The 19301-nt window shown below is 45.3% G+C and overlaps 1 protein-coding gene across 2 annotated transcripts in view; it reads right to left on the bottom strand.

Moving 5' to 3' along the window:
* ITGA3 (integrin subunit alpha 3) overlaps window positions 1–10447 on the bottom strand; it is a 103382-nt gene extending 92935 nt beyond the window's left edge. The window contains exon 1 of one of the 2 annotated variants that reach the window (XM_033918180.1): window positions 10168–10447. In XM_033918180.1, the coding sequence (XP_033774071.1) occupies window positions 10168–10346 (179 nt within the window). In that variant the 5' untranslated portion in view covers window positions 10347–10447. Of the gene's footprint in view, window positions 1–8075; window positions 8186–10167 lie in introns of those variants that run through there. The other variant, XM_033918181.1, reaches the window with a different exon arrangement.
* Between the last annotated feature and the right edge of the window lie 8854 nt (window positions 10448–19301).

Raw genomic sequence — 19301 nt, 5'->3', positions numbered from 1 at the left:
ACCAGGCAAGAAAGGTAGGGGAAATGATTTTATTTTCAATGTAGTGATCGAAATGTGTCAGTTTTGAGAATTTATATCTGCTGTCTATATTTTGCACTAGATTTGTCTATTTTTCTGGCGACATTGAATATTTTAAAATCATCTGCCTTGACCTCTTTGAAAGAAGCAGAATATAAATGATTAACATTTTCTCTGCATACAGAGTGCTTTGTGTAGTTTAATTTTATGGTTATGCATTGTTAATAAGATTATACTGTGTGTATATGAAAAATGAATGGAAGAAATTGCATTACAATTAGTATTATTATTAGGGGGGTGGGTATGGGGCGGAGCTTGGGTGGGGGTACTTGGCTTGAAAAAGTTGAGGAACACTGGTTTATAGAACATGGGCCTTACGTCCTAAGTCTGGTTACTTTATATGTACCACCTTTGCTTACACCTATTCAAATGTTTTATTGTGCGTTGCGTACATCTGGTAGCGCTATAGACATAATTAATAGTTCTACTAGTAGTGTTAAAAATATAAGTAGCATGCCTAATGTCATTTGAATAGACACTTCTCCGTCCGTATTCGCGGTTTCAACAATTGCGGTTTCGAATATTTGTTTTTTTAGCTTGCTAGCTCCTCCCCCCAAATTTTGTCAGTGTGCACAAAAAAAAAATCGCCGATTCCCAGCACTTTCTTCACCGTGTTTTGCCTCTCCTTCAGAAACAGACCCGGTCTCCCACCATGTTATTCGCGGTTTCACCATATTCACGATGGTTTTTAATAGAAAACACCGAATAACGTATGAAAAAGTTATTCACGTTTTTTACGTATTCATGGGTCTGTTAATCCCCTATCACAGGAGTAAGCAATTCCGGTCCTCGAGAGCCAAAGCCAGGTCAGGTTTTCAGGATATCCACAATAAATATGCATGAGATAGATTTGCATCTCAAGGAGGCAGTGCATGCAAATCCATCTCATACATATTCATTGTGGCTATCCTGAAAACCTGGCCTGGCTCTGGCTCTTGAGGACCGGAATTGCCTGGTCTAGGAGGATTAAGTGACTTACCCAGGGGTCCCAAAGAGCAGTGTGGGATTTGAACCCACAACCTCAAGGTGCTGAGGCTGTAGCTCTAACCACTACGCCACACTCACTATCCTCCAAGTGTGAGCATATGGGAATTGCCTACCCATGCCCTATCACAGCGAATATGAAGGGAGAAGTGTAGATGCAACTTTGGACGAGTTTCTTAAAAAAACAGACAATAAATCCTAATAATTAACTAACGAACCACCCCCCCCCCCTTTAACTAAACCGTGATAGCTGTTATTAGTGCAGGGAGCCGCGTTGAATTCTCTGTGCTGCTCCCGATGCTCATAGGAAGTGTAGGAGCGTCGGAAGCCATACAGAGCATTCAACACGGCTCCCTGCGCTAATAACCGCTATCCCGGTTTAGTTAAAGAGGGGTTAAATAATTAAGCCCTCTGGCAGTGGTACAGGATGTTCCCCATCCCCTTGGGAACTCATTTTCCCATCCCACAAGTGTTTGAGGCTTGTGCGGTTAAGGCAGAGCTTACACTGGAATGGGCAGGGATTGCGACAAAACTCGTGGGGACGGGGAAATTGAGTTCCTGCGGGGAGGGGGGACAAATTTGTCCCCGTGTCATTCTCTAGTGTGGTCCCCGTCTCCTTCCCCATGAACCTGGTGGACCTAAATTCGACAGGGACCTTTCTGCTAGCCCACAGCCACCTCACCGGGCAACTCATTCATTTTGCTCAATGGGAGCTGGAAGATGCAATCTCTGGAACCGAACTGCTTCATTTACAGGCATGTGCAAGTGTGAGGGGCTGCTAAAAAGTTCTCAACCCAACCAGCTTCCTAATTCTAAGCATTATTTTCCCCCTGTAGCGGAAAACAGTGTCATTTTGCAAAGTGCCAATATGCAGAATCGTAATGCTATATTTTGACATTAAGATCATTGAATGCTTTTGGCTTTGTAAACCGGCAGATACACGCTGATGGTCGGTATATTAAAATGTAAATAAACTTGGAAACTTGGTCAATAAAAAGTGTGGAATTTTGAAGTGTGGAAGTCCGAGCCATCGTGAAGTTCCTGTTCCTGCAGAAAAAAACTCCAAAGGAAATCCATGAATGGATGATGCAAACATTGAGTGACAAATGGTCATCATACTTCTCAGTAAAGAAGTGATGTGCAAACTTTCAGCAAGGAGATTTCAAGACCAAAGATGCAGCAAGGCCTGGGAGGCCTCAAACGGTGTCAACGCCTGAAATTGTTGACCATGTCCAAGACCTGATTTGGGCAGGTCGGCGAATATCAGCTAAAACAATTGCCGAGACACTACAGATATCCAGGGAATGTGTAATCTGCAAGCCCCTGGGTATGCAGAAGCTGTCAGCCTAGTGGGAGCCCAAATGTTTGAATGATGATGAGAAACCATGTCGAGTGGACACTTGCAGCATTTTCAGCGAGCTGGTGCCAACTTTTTGGAATGACTAGTTACTGTTGATGAAACATGGTTACACCACTGTGATCCTGAACCAAAACAACAGTTCACGCAATGGCGGCACTCAGGTTCTCCACGGCCAAGGACATTCAAGACCCAAAAGTCAGCAGGCCACATTGTGTATTGGGACCAGGAAGGTGGTGTAATGAGACCCCATCTGGAATACTGTGTACAATTCTGGAGGCCGCATTATCAAAAAGATGTGCGGAGAGTTGAGTCGGTTCAGCGAATGGCCACCAGGATGGTCTCAGGACTCAAGGATCTCCCCGTATGAGGAACGACTGGGTAAGTTGCAGCTGTACTCACTCGAGGAATGCAGAGAGAGGGGAGACACGATCGAGACGTTCAAATACGTCACGGGCCGTATCGAGGTGGAAGAGGATCTCTTTTTCCTTAAAGGACCCACGGCAACAAGAGGAAATCCGTTGAAAATCAGGGGTGGGAAATTTCATGGCGACACCAGAAAATATTTCTTCACCGAAAGGGTGGTTGATCGCTGGAATAATCTTCCACAACAGGTAATTGAGGCCAGCAGCATGCCAGATTTTAAGAAAAGATGGGATTGGCAGTGGGATCTCTTCATGGAGGTAGTTAGGGGGTGGGCCATTAGTGTGGGCAGACTAGATGGGCCGTGGCCCTTTTCTGCCGTCATGTTCTATGTTTCTATCTTCCAAGGGGGCCAAACAATGCAGAATACTACTGTAAGTTGCTCTGCTGATTAACAGAGAGGGAAGGAGTTCTCTTTTTGCAAGACATGATGTTTTGATGCAGTTGGGTTTTAGTGCGTAGACCATCTACCCTACTTTTCAGATTTTGATTCCAGACCTTAAAAAGAGAGTTTGAAAGGGTGACAATTTTAGAGCGATTCAGAGGTGATTGCAGCAGCGGAGCAGTATTTCAGCGACCAGACTTCATAATATTTTTGGAAGGGTTACGGAAACTTCAGACATGTTTCAAGTGTGTTGAATATGTGGAACAACTTGTAAATTTCATGGCTCCACGTCATTCCTTTCTTGGTTGGGTTGAGAACCTTTAAGCACCTCCCCCTCCCCAAAAGGGGCAGAGCTCTGTTCGACAGGTCAATCTCATTTCACCCCAGAGTATCTGTCCATTTTTCTCTTTTCTGGTAAAATGTTTTCAAGATGACATTTATTCCCAGCTGCAGGACAAGAGAAGGGAACTTGGCAGGATACGCTGTCACTCAATCTGCATCTCTCGGCTGTAGACAGATGCAAGCAGCTGGCACATGCTTACTCTGCCCAAGCTGGCGAAGGTTTTTTTTAACCCTTTGAAAGGCAATTTTAATAACAGTTATGTACAGAAGGATTAATATCTACTACAATTTATCATTTCTATAGTGCTGAAAGGTATACAAAGCGGTATACATGTACATTTTGCATGTAATAGACAGTTCCTGCTCAGAAGAGCTTACAATCTAATTTAGACAGACCGGACATATAGGCATCGGGAAGTTTCTTGCAGAGGGAATGGTAGGATGGACCTAGGTATCTTACAGTGAGTGGGAGTTAGAAGTTGAAAGGAGCCTCAAAAAAACTGGACTTTTCGGTTGGATTTGAACACGGCTAGAGACAGAGCCTGATGTAATGACTCAGGCAGTCTGTTCCAGGCATACCATGCAGCAAGACAGAAGGGACGGAATCTGGAGTCGGCAGTGGAGGAATTCACGGGGGTTCGGGGGGGGGAAGAATAGGGGGAGATAAGTGAGGAGAGCTACTGGGAGGCTGCAGAGGGAATGCGCTTGTAAGTTTGTAAATTATCGCTTTATTTTTCTCCCTCTACATATCACTAAATCAGTGGTTCCCAATCCAGTCCTCAGGACACACCTAGCCAGTCAGGTTTTCTGGATACTCACTATGAATATGCATGAATGATTTGCATATAATTGGAGGTGGTGTGTGTTAAGTTATGTCATGAAAATTCATCGAGTATCCTGAAAACCTGACTGGCTAGGTGTGTCCCGAGGACCGGATTGAGAACCCCTGAACTAAAATGTATTACTTTGACAATTCACATAAAATTGTCATGCAAATAAAGTTATCTTAATCTGGCAGCGTACCATGAGGCCAGTGGGCTATCAGTGGTCCCTTGTTACTAGCCAATCAGATCATTTTTAGACTGGTTTTAGGGCTGAAGGCCTAGAGCGGGTGCTCTCTGGGCAATCTGTGTTGAAGTGGGCTTTGGCATTTAATTTCAAGGTTCTAGGTTTAAAGACAACAAGCCAAGGGGATGCAGGAGAGGGCTGCAGAAAAATGATTGCAATGCACCCCACTGCCCACAGGAGGCGATGAGAAATCATTTGTGTGCTGCCTGCTTTTTTTGCCTTTTCCCCTGCAATGAAGAGGCTACAAGGCTTAGGCTATGCTTCAGATAAAGTGGAGGGGGGAATTCACTTGCCCCTTCTTCCAAAGGATATCGTATGCATCTTAAGAACATATGAACGGACAGACTGAAGATCCATCAAGACCAGCATCCTGTTTCCAACAGTGGCTAACCCAAGTCCCTAGCTAGACCCCCAAGTAGTAAAATGGATTTCATGCTGCTTATCCTAGGAATAAGCAGTGGATTTCCCCAATTCATCTCAATAATGTCCTATGGACTTCTCTTTTAGGAAATGATCCAAACCTTTTTTAAACCCTGCTAAGCTAACTGATTTCACCACATTCTAGAGTTTAATTACACTTTATGTGAATAAATATTTTCTCCAGTCTGTTTTAAATCTACTACTTTGTAGTTTTATCGCATGTCCCCTAGTTCTAGTATTTTTGGAAAGAATAAAGAAGTGATTCACATCTACCCTTTCCACTCCACTCAGTATTTTATAGACCTCTATTATATCACTCCTGAGCCGTCTCTTCTCCAAGCTGAAGAGCCCTAGCTGCATTAACCTTTCCTCATAGGGAGTCATCCCAAACCTTTATCGTTTTCATCGCCCTTCTCTGTACTTTTTCTAGTGTAAATCGTTTTTTATTGTCGTACAACCAGCAAACAAACAACAGATCAAAAGAACAACAAGGTCGAAAAAACCAAATATCAAGTACAACAATAAGCGATTTGTATTTACTCCCCCCCCCACCCAGCTTCCTCCCCTTGTATGCATTCAACCCGCCCCCAAAGAGCCAAACCCCAGACCCCACCAACAGCCTCTGTAGTTTTTCTAATTCCACTATATAGTTTTTGAGATATGGCGGAAAGAACTGCACCCAGTATTCGAGGTGCGGCCGTACCATAGAGCGATCCAAGGGCATTAGAACATTTTCATCTTTGTTTTCCATCCCTTTCCTGATAATTCTTAACATTCGCTTTCTTAGCCGCCACCGCCGCACATTGAGCTGAGGGTTTTAATGTATCCCCAACAACGGATCCTTTTCCTGGGCGGTTACTCCTAAGGTAGAACCCAGCATCGCACAGCTATAGTTTGGGGGGTCATCTTTCCCACATCCATCACTTTGCACTTGCTCACGTTAAAACATCATCTGCCATTTTGATGCCCATCTTACAACGTCCTCTTGCTATTTAACAACTTTGGGTCATCAGCAAATTTAATTATCGCACTAGTTATTCCCATCTCTAGATCATTGAGAAATATGGTCAAAAGCACAGACCCCTGGGGAACTCCACTCTTTACCCTTCTCCATGCAGAATACTGACCATTGAAACCTATTCTCTCTTTTCTGTCTTTTAACATTACATTACATTACATTAGTGATTTCTATTCCACCATTACCTTGTGGTTCAAGGCGGATTACATCCAAACTAGAACAAAATTACATTCAAAATTTGAAGGAATAGAATAAGCGATGACATAGAATTTTTAAGGTAATATATATTGGGTAAAGAGTTACCAAAGAGAAGTGGAGGTCATTAGGAGATAAGAATAGGGTGAAATTATGGGTTTTAGATAACTTTTGGTAGATAAAAGAGTATTAGAGAGATCTAATAGAGTGTTGGATATTGGGTTGGGATTGGTTGTGCTGGATAGGTTTTATGTGTTTTTTGAAGAGTATGGTTTTAATGTCTCTCCTGAAGGCTTTATAGTCTGTAGTCGAAGATAACAGAGTGGTGAAACCCGTTCTTAATCCATAATAGGATGTTACCAAAGACAGGGAAGGCTCTCGGAGCCCAGAAGAGCTGTCGTTAGAGGCGATGGTTCTGGCTCCCCATCTCAGCCCCCCTTGTCATTCATTTGCACACTCCAGAGGGCTTCCAGCTAGAGCAAAGGAAAGATTAGGGCAGGCTTTTGTGAGGGAGGCCAACTTGGTCTCTCCATTCACTGCAAGAATGACAAGAATGTGTTCGGCAGGTCAGTGTGAGGGAGAAGTGCAGGCTGGGGGTGTTACAGAAGTCCCTGATTTGAGGAGCGGGCGGGACTCGAGATCTCAGCACACGAGAACATGACAGACGGCATCTGTCTGCCACCTAAGCCAGGGAGCAAGTCTGCTCTGGATACAGTGGGATAGTGACCCTATAGCCATGAAACATCTGGGTGGGCAGATGTGCTTTTCTCAATTCCCCCTCAGGCATCTGCTCTGATATTTCTTATTATTTTTTTTTTTAACTTTATTTTTATTGAATTTAACATACTTACAAGTATAACTACTTGATTTAGAAATACAGAATCATGTTCCAAAAGAAAAGCATCATTGAACATTACAATATTTAAAATAAATATATATATGAAACTTAACTCTTCCTTAGACCTCAAATTAGGAGGAGGAAAAAGAAAACAAAGATATTATAGGGAGTAATATTACAATAATATAACAAAAAAGTAAAGGCTTAAACGCTACAACCCAGCAATTCCTTTAAGCTACACTCCCTCCACTAGATAAACCTTTGAGATCTAAAATGGAACGTAGATGATCTGGTGTAAAATACACATATTTCAGACCTTTGAACTTAATAACACATTTGCATGGATAAGCTAGCAAAAAAGTAGCACCTAGCTTCCTTGTCTCTTCTCTCATGCCCAAAAACATTTTCTGTCTTTCCTGGGTTATTCTAGTTACATCATGATATAACCATAAACGTTGACCACAAAAAAGTGATCCAGACTTTTTAAAGAATAACCTCATAACTGCATTAAGATCTTGTTCAAAGATAAAGTTAACAATTAAAGTTCCTCTCTCTTTAACTTCCATAGATGATTCCTCTAATATTGCCGTAAGGTTTTGCAAGTCTTTATCAGTGACCAAATTCTCACCTACAGGTATATCTGAATTTCTTTTTGAAGTAGGTAAAAAGTATACTTTATTTAGAGGCGGAATTTGATTTTCTGATAATTCAAACATTCTACCAGAAATTTTTTAAAAATCTCAATGGGTGATATTGCCAAAATCCTTGGGCAATTTAAAATTCTCAGGTTCAATCTTCTGTTAAAGTTCTCAATCATTTCTATTTTACGGGCAGTGGAATTTTGTTCTTTAACAATAGTGGTAATTGAATTTTTCAATGAAGCTGACTCAATTTGTATTTTGTCCATGCACTCTTGCTTGACTTTTAGCAAACTTTCAGAAAAGTTATCCATTTTCTTAACCATTACCTCAACATCTGAGGCAGTCTTCTCCACCTTCACATCCAGTCTCTTGATAGCCTCCAAAAGTATCTCCAGTGTCAGTGCTGGGGTGCTTGTTGGTGCTCCTTCTCCTTCGGCAGCCCTTCCTCTCAGCGTTCCAGCTAGGGCAGTAGCTCCTCCCATTGCCTGCTCCGGGGTCTCCAACTCCTCTCCCTCGGGGCCAAGCTCGACACTCTGCGCCTCTGCTGGACATGGGGGCGCAGAGAGATGCGGTGGAGACAAAGATGTCATCAGATCCATAGACCCGAGTGCTCCCTCACTCAGGTCCGACGCAGAACTCTCCCGCCGCGGGGATATCTGGGCGTCGGCTAGGCTCAGCGGCTGCAAAAACCGATGAATTGTCTGCTGGGCAGGAGACGATGTGAGTAGCGGCAAGTGCCCCACTCTCACACTCCCCTTCCTCTTCGTATGAGGCATTCCGTTAGAGTAAGTATCTGTTTACAGTTATTGAAATGAAGAAAAAAACGCTAAGCCTGCCGAGCACAGCTACATAGCGTCCGCCATCTTGTATTCCTCCTCCTACTGCTCTGATATTTCACAGATATGTTTTATTTCTCTGTCTGCTTGTTTAGTAAACACCAATGGCATGCCTTCTGGAAACAAATAACAATCCTAAAACCACACCTTGTGTTCTTGGGCAAGTCACTCGACCCTCCATTGTCTCAGGGAAAAACTTTGGGGACAGAAATACCTCATGTGAGCTAAAGACAAAAGGGAAAACTCATCCATGTCCGTTCTTACACAAATACTCCAATTGCAAAGTCAGACTTATTCCTGAAGGCCATGCAATGCTCTCCCACTTCTACATCTGCCCTGTACCCCGTAACTCCCACCATTCCCCAATACATCTACTTCCACTCAGTATTTGCAGGGATCTGAACAGAAGACCCCCCTCCAGCATGTGCATCTGTCTCTTTCAGTACTCCCTGGTGGTGGCAGGTACTTACTGTGATTCCCTCTAGGAATCTTTGATCTTCCTCTAACCCCCCCCCCCCTCCTGAATCCCCTGGAACTCACAGGTATCTCAGATCTTCTTCTCCCCCCCACCAATCCTCTGGGATTCACAGGTTTCTCTAATCACCCCCCAAAAAAAATCTCCCGGGGACTCACAGGTATCTCAGATCTTCTTCTTCTCCCCCCGGGATTCATAGGTATCTCTTATCTTCTCCCCCCTCCCTCCTCCCATCCTCCCCGGTATTCACAGGTTTCTCTAATCACCCCCCCAAAAAATCTCCTGGGGACTCACAGGTATCTCAGATCTTCTTCTTCTCCCCCCGGGATTCATAGGTATCTCTGATCTTCTCCCCCCTCCCTCCTCCCATCCTCCCCGGTATTCACAGGTATCTCTAATCACCCCCCAAAAAAATCTCCTGGGGACTCACAGGTATCTCAGATCTTCTTCTTCTCCCCCCCCCCCCACCAATCCCCTGGGATTCACAGGTATCTCTAATCACCCCCCAAAAAAATCTCCCAGGGACTCACAGGTATCTCTGCTCTTCTTCTCCCCCTCGTTCCCTCCGGGACTCACAGGTATCTCAGATCTTCTTCTTCTCCCCCCCCCCCCCCACCAATCCCCTGGGATTCACAGGTATCTCTAATCACCCCCCAAAAAAATCTCCCAGGGACTCACAGGTATCTCTGATCTTCTTCTCCCCCTCGTTCCCTCCGGGACTCACAGGTATCTCAGATCTTCTTCTTCTCCCCCCCCCCCCACCAATCCCCTGGGATTCACAGGTATCTCTAATCACCCCCCAAAAAAATCTCCCAGGGACTCACAGGTATCTCTGATCTTCTTCTTCTCCTTCCCCCATCCCCCCGGGATTCACAGGTATCTCTGATCTTCTTCTCCCCCTCCTTCCCTCCGGGATTCACAGGTATCTCTAATCACCCCCCCCCCCCCAAAAAAAAAATCTCCCAGGGACTCACAGGTATCTCTGATCTTCTTCTTCTCCTTCCCCCATCCCCCCGGGATTCACAGGTATCTCTGATCTTCTTCTTCTCCTTCCCCCATCCCTCCGGGATTCACAGGTATCTCTGATCTCCCCCCCCCCTCACTTACAAGTATCGGTGCTGGCCCTCGGTCTGCTGGTGCAGAGCCACCGAGTATCCGAAGAAGCTGTCGGACGTGCTGCCCTTCTTCAGCACCGGGAACCTCGTGTCCACGTTAAAGCCCCAGCAGCAAACAGCGAGCGAGACGAGCAGCGCCCAACATCGCCCGGTGGCCCGCTCCGAGCCCATCCCCGATCCCCGGTCCGACCTGCTGCAGGCACCAAAACGCGCTTCTTCCGGGGAGCGAGAGGCAGCCGGAGCCGCTTAAAGGGCCCGCAGCACCTGCAGCTCTTCCCCCCCCCCCTCTCCGGGGACTCCGCCCACCCCGCGGAGGCTGCAAGGCCACGCCCTCCCCCCGCTGGCGTTCCAAAAACCTGGACTGGATCGCCGTGCACCTGCCTTGAGCTGGGACGAGCTGGCTGGGTGGCATTTGCCATCTGAAAGGACATTCAAAGCGGTTGCAATCTGCGTGAAGTCCCCATCATCCATAGCCCGTCCCTGTCCCATTCCTGTAAGCCAGGGGTAGGGAACTCCGGTCCTAAGAGCCCTATTCCAGTCGGGTTTTCAGGATTTCCCCAATGAATATGCATTGAAAGCAGTGCATGCAAATAGATCTCATGCATATTCATTGGGGAAATCCTGAAAACCCGACTGGAATACGGCTCTCGAGGACCGGAGTTCCCTACCCCTGCTGTAAGCTCTGCCTTAACAGCCCAAGCCTGAGCACTTAGGATTTGAGGCACTGGTGGAATGAGGCGTTATGACATCATAGTTTCATAGTTTATTTAAATTTTGATTAAACGCTTATCCAAAGGTACAAAGCGTTGTACATAGCTGGGAGACAAACATTTTAAATCAGGGGTGTCCAATGTCGGTCCTCGAGGGCCGCAGTCCAGTCGGATTTACAGGATTTCCCCAATGAATATGCATGAGATCCATTTGATTGTACTGCTTTCATTGTATGCTAATAGATCTCATGCATATTCATTTGAGAAATCCTGAAAACCCGACTGGATTGCGGCCCTCGAGGACCGACATTGGACACCCCTGTTTTAAATAATTCGACATGACATGGAAACATTAGGAAAAAAGGAGAGAACTGCAATTTCTTAGAAAGAATCCATAAAAGGGGACAAGTTACGTAAGTATGTGTGCAAAAAATCAGTTATAGGCATTTTAGGCTGCTTTTCTCAATTTCGGCAAGTTTTCTTCAGCTCTGAGGTATAGAGGGAGAGAGTTCCAAATTAAAGGGGCGGTGACTGAGAAAGTGAGAGTACGACGCGTACCGATTCTCTGTAGGGATGGGACGTTAAGGGAACGCTATGAGGCATTATGACATCACAATCTGAGCTCTAGAATGTTGCTACTTAGGATTTTAAAGTGTTTGAGGCTTGTGCAGATGAGGACGGAGCTTAGGCATTGGTGGAATGAGGCATTATGACATCACAATCTGAGCTCTAGAATGTTGCTACTTAGGATTCTAAAGTGTTTGAGGCTTGTGCGGATGAGGACGGAGCTTGCAGGAATGGGGCAGGGGCAGGGACAGGAAAAGAACTCGCAGGGATGGGACAGGAAAATGAGTTCCCGCAGGGACGGAGAAAAATTTGTCCCCGTGTCATTGTCCACCCCACACCTTACTCCTCATTCTTGGCCCCTTCATCATCTATCCATATCCCTCTCCCCACAGTACTGACCTACTAAACCCATTCCTAGCTTCCTTTCTGCTTCTTCCTCACCCAACCTTCAGCTTTTGCACACACCTGTATAAGTGGAAGAGTAGCCTGATGGCTCATGCAGTGGGCTGACTAGGAGAACCGGGTTTAATTCTGTACAGTGCTGTGTACACCTATAGAAATGGTTACTAGTAATTCCCACTGCAGCTCCTTGTCACTTAACCCTTCAGTTACTAACCCACTACACACAGAAAAAAGGCCTGAATGCAGCAGATAAACTAGTTTCTGTGGAGCGCAGGTAGAATAAAAACATAGAACATGATGGCAGAAAAGGGCCACGGCCCATCTAGTCTGCCCACACTAATGGCCCACCCCCTAATTACCTCCATGAAGAGATCCCACATGCTTATCCCATTTTTTCTTAAAATCTGGCACGCTGCTGGCCTCAATTACCTGTTGTGGAAGATTATTCCAGCGGTCAACCACCCTTTCGGTAAAGAAATATTTTCTGGTGTCGCCATGAAATTTCCCACCCCTGATTTTCAACGGATGCCCTCTTGTTGCCTTGGGTCCTTTAAGGAAAAAGAGATCCTCTTCTACCTCGATACGGCCCGTGACATATTTGAACGTCTCAATCGTGTCTCCCCTCTCTCTGCGTTCCTCGAGTGAGTACTGCTGCAACTTACCCAGTCGTTCCTCATACGGAAGATCCTTGAGTCCTGAGACCATCCTGGTGGCCATTCGCTGAACCGACTCAACTCTCTGCACATCTTTTTGATAATGTGGTCTCCAGAATTGTACACAGTAGTCCAGATGGGGTCTCACCATGGATCTGTACAATGGCATTATGACCTCGGACTTACGGCTGATGAATAAGGAATCTAATTAATACGTCACCCATATGCTCACACTTGGAGGAGAGTGAGTGTGGCATAGTGGTTAGAGCTACAGCCTCAGCACCTTGAGGTTGTGGGTTCAAATCCCACACTGCTCTTTGTGACCCCTGGGTAAGTCACTTAATCCTCCTAGACCAGGGGTAGGCAATTCCGGTCCTCGAGAGCCTGAGCCAGGTCAGGTTTTCAGGATCTCCACCATGAATATGTATGAGATGGATTTGCATGCACTGCCTCCTTGAGATGCAAATCTATCTCATGCATATGTATTGTGGATATCCTGAACACCTGACCTGGCTCCGGCTCTCAAGGACCGGAATTGCCTACCCCTGTCCTAGACTATGAGCCTGCCGGGACAGATAGGGAAAAAATGCTTGAGTATTTGATTGTAAGGCAATTAATACACCTTGTCCAAACCCTATTCTCTTCACTTCAGATCTCCCCCCCCCCCATGCTCCTTATCACTGGTCACCCTTTCATGTTGCCCTCCCCCCTTCTAGAACAGTGGTCCCCAACCCTGTCCTGAAGGACCATCAGGCCAATCGGGTTTTCAGGCTAGCCCTAATGAATATGCATATAATGGACGTGACAGGCATGCAAATCTGCTCATGCATATTCATTAGGGCTAGCCTGAAAACCCGATTGGCCTGGTGGTCCTTCAGGACAGGGTTGGGGACCACTGTTCTAGAATATCTGTTTGCATTTTAGGAATGATAATAGCCAACGATTTTGTCTCTCAGAGTGTAATTTCATCTCTCGTGGGAAAACTATTTTCACCTTTGTGTCGCCTGGTAGTCCAAATGTTCTGGCTTCATCATGAGATTTGAACAGATGTGAGCTGGACGTTTGCCAGTTTTTTCCCCCAAATGGCCTTTTAAGAGGCATATTATCACATTCAGACTGGATAGGACGTGTCGCTGGATCCAGAGTTAGGTGCCACGCGGCCCTTCCGAGGCCTGCGAAAGACAGCCACTGAGGCTACCAGGCTTTGCCACCTCCGCTACGTTCTCAAGGATTCAGTCACGACCAGGTTACATTGCAACAGGTTGTTTAATTCTGTGGGTACAGCCCAGAATGGCAGCGTTGCCAAATTACCCAGTTCTAGGAGGGCCAGTCCCGGGGCTGAGTTTATACCTCAAAGCAGTGTGGGAGTTGTAGTCTAGCTAGTTAAGCTAGTGTTGTCAGAAATCTGGTCTCCCTTCTGAAACTAGGCAGCTTTAGTTTTCTGGCAGGAGATAGAGGAAGAGCAGAAGGGGGCAGTGGAGCTCCTGGTCTCTCTCTGGCTCTGTCTACCAACTTAATGCACAGAGGTATCCCTTTCATCCTGCAAATATTATCCTCTCCCCAGGGTGTGCTTGGAAACCATGACTTAGCCTCTGACTATGCCATTCATCAGTGCAAGGTTTAATGATTTCTTATTGTAAACAGGAATAAGGAAGCATCCTAGGTCCTAGAAAAATAACACTCCTCATTTGAACAGTGCACTTCCATCCTGCATTGTGCAGCAGCGTGGACTCCAGATGACAAACAGCCCAGCAACGCTTTAATCCACAGTGAGAAAACCTGCGCAGGAACAGCTGAGAAAAGGCTTTCAAGGTTCATTTCTCTTCAGCAAGGAGACAAACATCAGAAGGGAAGCAAAGTGAATCTTTCATAATTTTGTTTGCTATAGACTGATGGTGTAATTAGTGCATGTAATGTTATCGGTAGCGCTGGGGCTTCTGTAACCTCTCCCTGGACACTTTCCAAGCAGAAAATGGACTTCCCAATGGATCTGGCCAGAGAAAGGGAACGGCAGATTTACATGCTGAGCCTGACTCATTTCCTTGATCCTTATCTCTGAGCCGCCCCCCCCCCCCCCCCTCCCTCTATGGTGAGTAATACAGGAGCTGTGCCCGGTAGGAAGGTCCATGCCAGGGGAAGGGCGGGGAGAGTTCTGCATTTCCTAAACCTGTTCCTGGCATCCTCAGAATGAACCACCAAAAGCTGCGTTCACTTGCCAGGGCTGAGAACTGGCTGGGGAAAGGCCACAGTGACCTGCGGGTGGGGACGTCCTCTAGAGCCCAGTAGACAGTCGATGGATAAGAAATTGGGAGTATAATCACAAGATAAAGCATGTAGAAAGGCTAGAGGTAGCCAGCTGTGGCTTTCACTTGCCCTCTGGTGAATCTTGGGCTACGAAGCCAGTTCAGATGTTCAGGTCAATAATGGCCCAAACCCATGATGATGAATAGAGGAGCGGAGCTGGGATTAGAACCCAACTGATAGGAGCAATACTTAAAAGGTGGATTCCTTGCATCCCAAAATAGGAGGGGTGTGCTCTGGAATCAGAGGTTTGCTTGTCCCCAATATATCCTGCGAGAGGCGACAGTCCGGGACCTTGACATCAGCCTAATGGTTAGAGCAGTGTTTTTTTAACCTTTCCAAGCCCAAGGCACACCTGCATTAGCAGGAAGGTTGCATGGTCCACCATCCCCCTGCAAATACGCAAAGGCTTCATATGGTCAAAAGAAGAGTTACATGTTACAGTATGTTGTTATAAGCATCCTGTGCCTTTGAAGGATGGGAATACATTACAAGAGAAATAAGCCACCAGCTTTAAGTGGGTGTGGTATCATCTGCAAAGAGAGAAACAGACAGACGGCATCCAGATCACTCCTGCTGCTCATTTTTACTGATAGATTTTTGGCTTCAGCCACAATTTGACCTCAACATTTTCCCATGTCCTGTCCTCTGTTTCCCTCTCTGGGACTTGTATGGTTCAGAGGACTATCTTTGAAGAATACTATCAAAACAGGGATGTTTTAGTGCATTCTAGTGCTCCCGAGTCAGGAAAAAAAATTTCCATTCGATTCAATTCAGCCTATTGAACCAATTATTCGATTTTCCTGCCCAATTAGGTGTTTTTTCAAACGTCCTGATGGGTTTATTTTATAGCTTCTTCACCCATTACATCCCCTTTGCCTTCTAACCACACTGGCGTTGGGGTATAAACAAACAAAAAAGACTTTTCCTCTCTCTGTTAAATCCTAGCTCACCAGTTCTGGCAGGATACACATTTCAAATCTGACATATTGTAATCACAAAACAGAAAATTAAATTATTTTTTCTACCTTTTGTTGTCTAGTCATTATTCAAATCCTGTTGATCCCAGGCTCTGGGACAAACATCTTCTGATTACTCGCTTGCCAGGGTCTCCTGCCCATTTGTCAATTTCTTCTTTCTCGGTGCTAACCATCCATTTTCCATCTCTGTCCTCCCATTCCGTTTCCCTTCCCTCCCCTGGAGATCTGGCATCTTCCCTTTTTTCATCTCCTTCCCCGCAGCTGCAGTGATGGACCCCACCATCCCCAGATCCACAATCTCTCCTTTTCTCAACTACCCTTTCATCCAGCATCTCTCTCTCCTTCCCTACCACCCCTCCTCTGACATCAGGGTCAGGATCGCGGCTGAGGGAACATGCTGCAGAGAATGATGGCAGCCTGTTAGGATTGCTACAGCACCGGCAATCCTCTTCAGGCTGCCCTAATTAGCTGAAGGTAAGACCAGGAGGCCAGGGAGGAAGCTGGAGGACACTACAAAGTCCTATGCAGCACTTCCCGACTGACCCTCCCCCCCTTGCCCCCTAAAGCAAGAGCGGAAGTGGCAGTGGATGGCCAACAAGAGGCAGCGCTGCCTCTCCTACTTTAGGAGACCTGAAGGACGAGAGGAGAGTTGGCCAATGAATCGGCAATCCTGATTTTTTTTTTACAAATCGATTCACCCGAAGTGAATCGGTGAATCGATTCAAATCGGAAATCGGGCAATACTAGTGCATTCCAATAGAAAAGTTGCAATAAAAGCCATAGTAAGGCAGGTACCTTTATGGAAAGAGCAGACACATGTTGAAATTTGCAAATTATCCCTGTTAATTGCTAAGCAGGTTATAGACACAAACAAAAATAATGCAATGGTAAGCCTGAAAATAAAATAAGAGATTTAGGGGTCCTTTTATTAAGGTGTGCTAACCGATTTAGCGCGTGCTAAAGATTAGTGTACGCTAAATGCTAAGATGCCCATAGGAATATAATAGATGTCTTAGCATATGGCGCACCTTAATAGAAAGACCCCTTAGAATGGATAGCATTAAATTAAGAGGTAGATGGAATTGTAATATGGTGGAAGGAGGACAACCGACGATGGGACACCAAGATACCAAGGTATAAATTATGTATATTGGCAATGCAAGGACGGATCAAATTGTAGGAGAGGGCATATTCCGCAGGTAACAGATTGCAATGTAGAATTTTTATGGAGAGAAATTCCATCTGTGAAGGAAAGGGAATAGTGCTGGGGGTGTACTACCCTCCGCCTGGCCAGAATGAGGATGAGGGATTTCATTTAGGGGATGGAATTAAGGGGGGTGTAGATAAAATTGAATTAATTCATATGGAAATTAAATTTGAAAGAATGATTTAAATTTGTATGAAATATTATTGTGATTCTTATTGTATTGAATGTATTTTTGTATTATCCTATTGTACTGATTATTTGATTCTTTCAATAAAAATTGTTATACATAAAATTTGCATACAAAGGAAAAGATACAACAGTCGGAACACATACACAACCTATACAAAACTAAAGATAAGATAGTCATCCGCGGGGTTTCTGCACGGAGATCATGCAAAGAACTTTAAATTCGACCCGCATGCCAACAAGTAACCAATGAAGCTCGCAAGATATCAGAGTACGTAATGTGGTCAAATTTCGAAGCATGAGCAATGATGCGTGCAATGCACTTAGAACACATTTAGGCAAGCCTAGGTAAATGGAATTACAGTAATCCAATAGAGACGTAATCATCAATGTCATAACCGTTGGGAAGTTGTCAATCACGCAACCTCCGCAGTAGATGCAACTTGAAGAAAACGCTGGATATCACTGTCTTAATATGGGCCTTAAAAGACCGAGTAGAATCAAATACAACTGCCTTCGCACTGGAACAACCTCACCAGCAAGAGAAATATCCGGAGGACACCAACCCAAATTCTTTCCACGACCAATGTATAAATACTTCGGTCATTGCAACATTTACTTTTAACTGATTTTGAAACATCAAAGCATTTATTCAGATATAATAAAGCTTCATCTCTCACTGATGCTCCTTGTGATCTGGAACAAGTCACTTCAGCCTCCATGTTGCAAATTCTCTGGGGCAGGGAAATACCCAGGCCATAGCCATAGCCACAACAAGAAATGACTGCACCCATCAGAGAGAGTCCTGGACTGGATTCTTGATCCGGGTGTTGGGCTTCTGTCTCTCCTTCCCTTTTGCAAGTGAGATATAGCTGACCTCTTATCCCTTGGCTTCCAGCGCCTGAGTCCAGCCTGTGCAATGTTTACCATTTTGCTGGAAGTTTGTCCCAGTTGCGTACACAGTCCAGTTAATATGTAGCAATATAATCTCTGCCCAGTAGACCCACCCTGTCTGCTGAAACTGAAAGGCAGATGCGCTCGATCGCTGTGGACCAATTCTCCAACAGCGATCGATCGATGCACTATCAAGTTTGCATGCAAATGAACATAAGAACATAAGAAACGCCTTCACCGGATCAGACCAAGGTCCATCTAGTCCGGCAATCTGCACACGCGGAGGCCCATTTAGGTGCTCCTTGTTGGAGACCTGGATTTCCCGTATCCCTCAATATGATCTGCAAGAAGGTGTGCATCCAACTTGAGTTTGAAACCCGCTCAGTGAACGATTGACAGTAGTGACAGGGGAAGCAGCCTCTTGTCATTGCTGTTAGGGCTTCTGTGGATTTTATTTTTGGGGGGGGATTTAAAGGAACAGATGTTGTGCATGAGTTACACATGCACAGCCTGACCGATTTTAAAAAAGCACCATTACCTCCCACCCTGCACTGGCACCCCGAGCCACTGTCCAACCCCCACCTCACGACCCGTGGCAAACTTGGCTCCTTCCTTCTATAATTAGAGTTCTCTCTCATCTACCCACTTTTCGTAAAGCATTGAAGACATACTTATTTCAGAAATTTATTAATGATTATTCTCTGTCAAATAATCAACAATGTGGAGAAATGATGTTCCTGAGATGGACTTTATTAATATTAAAACCACATAAAAACCTCTAAGACGCAGTCCGCTGATAAGCTTTGGACCCTGGGCCCAGGGTCCGTGTTTCGACAGAATGTCTTCCTCAGGGGTCCCTATGAAGTCCTACAGTAAAGATACGTGGATAAAAATGGCAGTCGGAAATAAACTGATCCATAAAAGCTGTGTGCAGGACATGGACTCAAAAAGCCGAGTGAAAAAAAAGCCCTTGTCCTGCACACAGCTTTTACGGATCAGTTTATTTCCGACTGCCATTTTTATCCACGTATCTTTACCATAGGACTTCATAGGGACCCCTGAGGAAGACATTCTGTTGAAACACGGACCGTATTGGGTCCAGGGTCCAAAGCTTTTCAGCGGATTGCGTCCTAGAGGTTTTTATGTGGTTTTAATATTAATAAAGTCCATCTCAGGAACATCATTTCTCCACATTGTTTTTTGTTTCTTCTTGGATTTGTCTGTGG

Source organism: Geotrypetes seraphini, chromosome 13, assembly GCF_902459505.1.
Source record: "Geotrypetes seraphini chromosome 13, aGeoSer1.1, whole genome shotgun sequence".
Taxonomy (NCBI): Eukaryota; Metazoa; Chordata; class Amphibia; order Gymnophiona; family Dermophiidae; genus Geotrypetes; species Geotrypetes seraphini.
The sequence above is the reverse complement of the archived record's forward strand: the minus strand, read 5'-3'. Positions and strand labels throughout refer to the sequence as shown.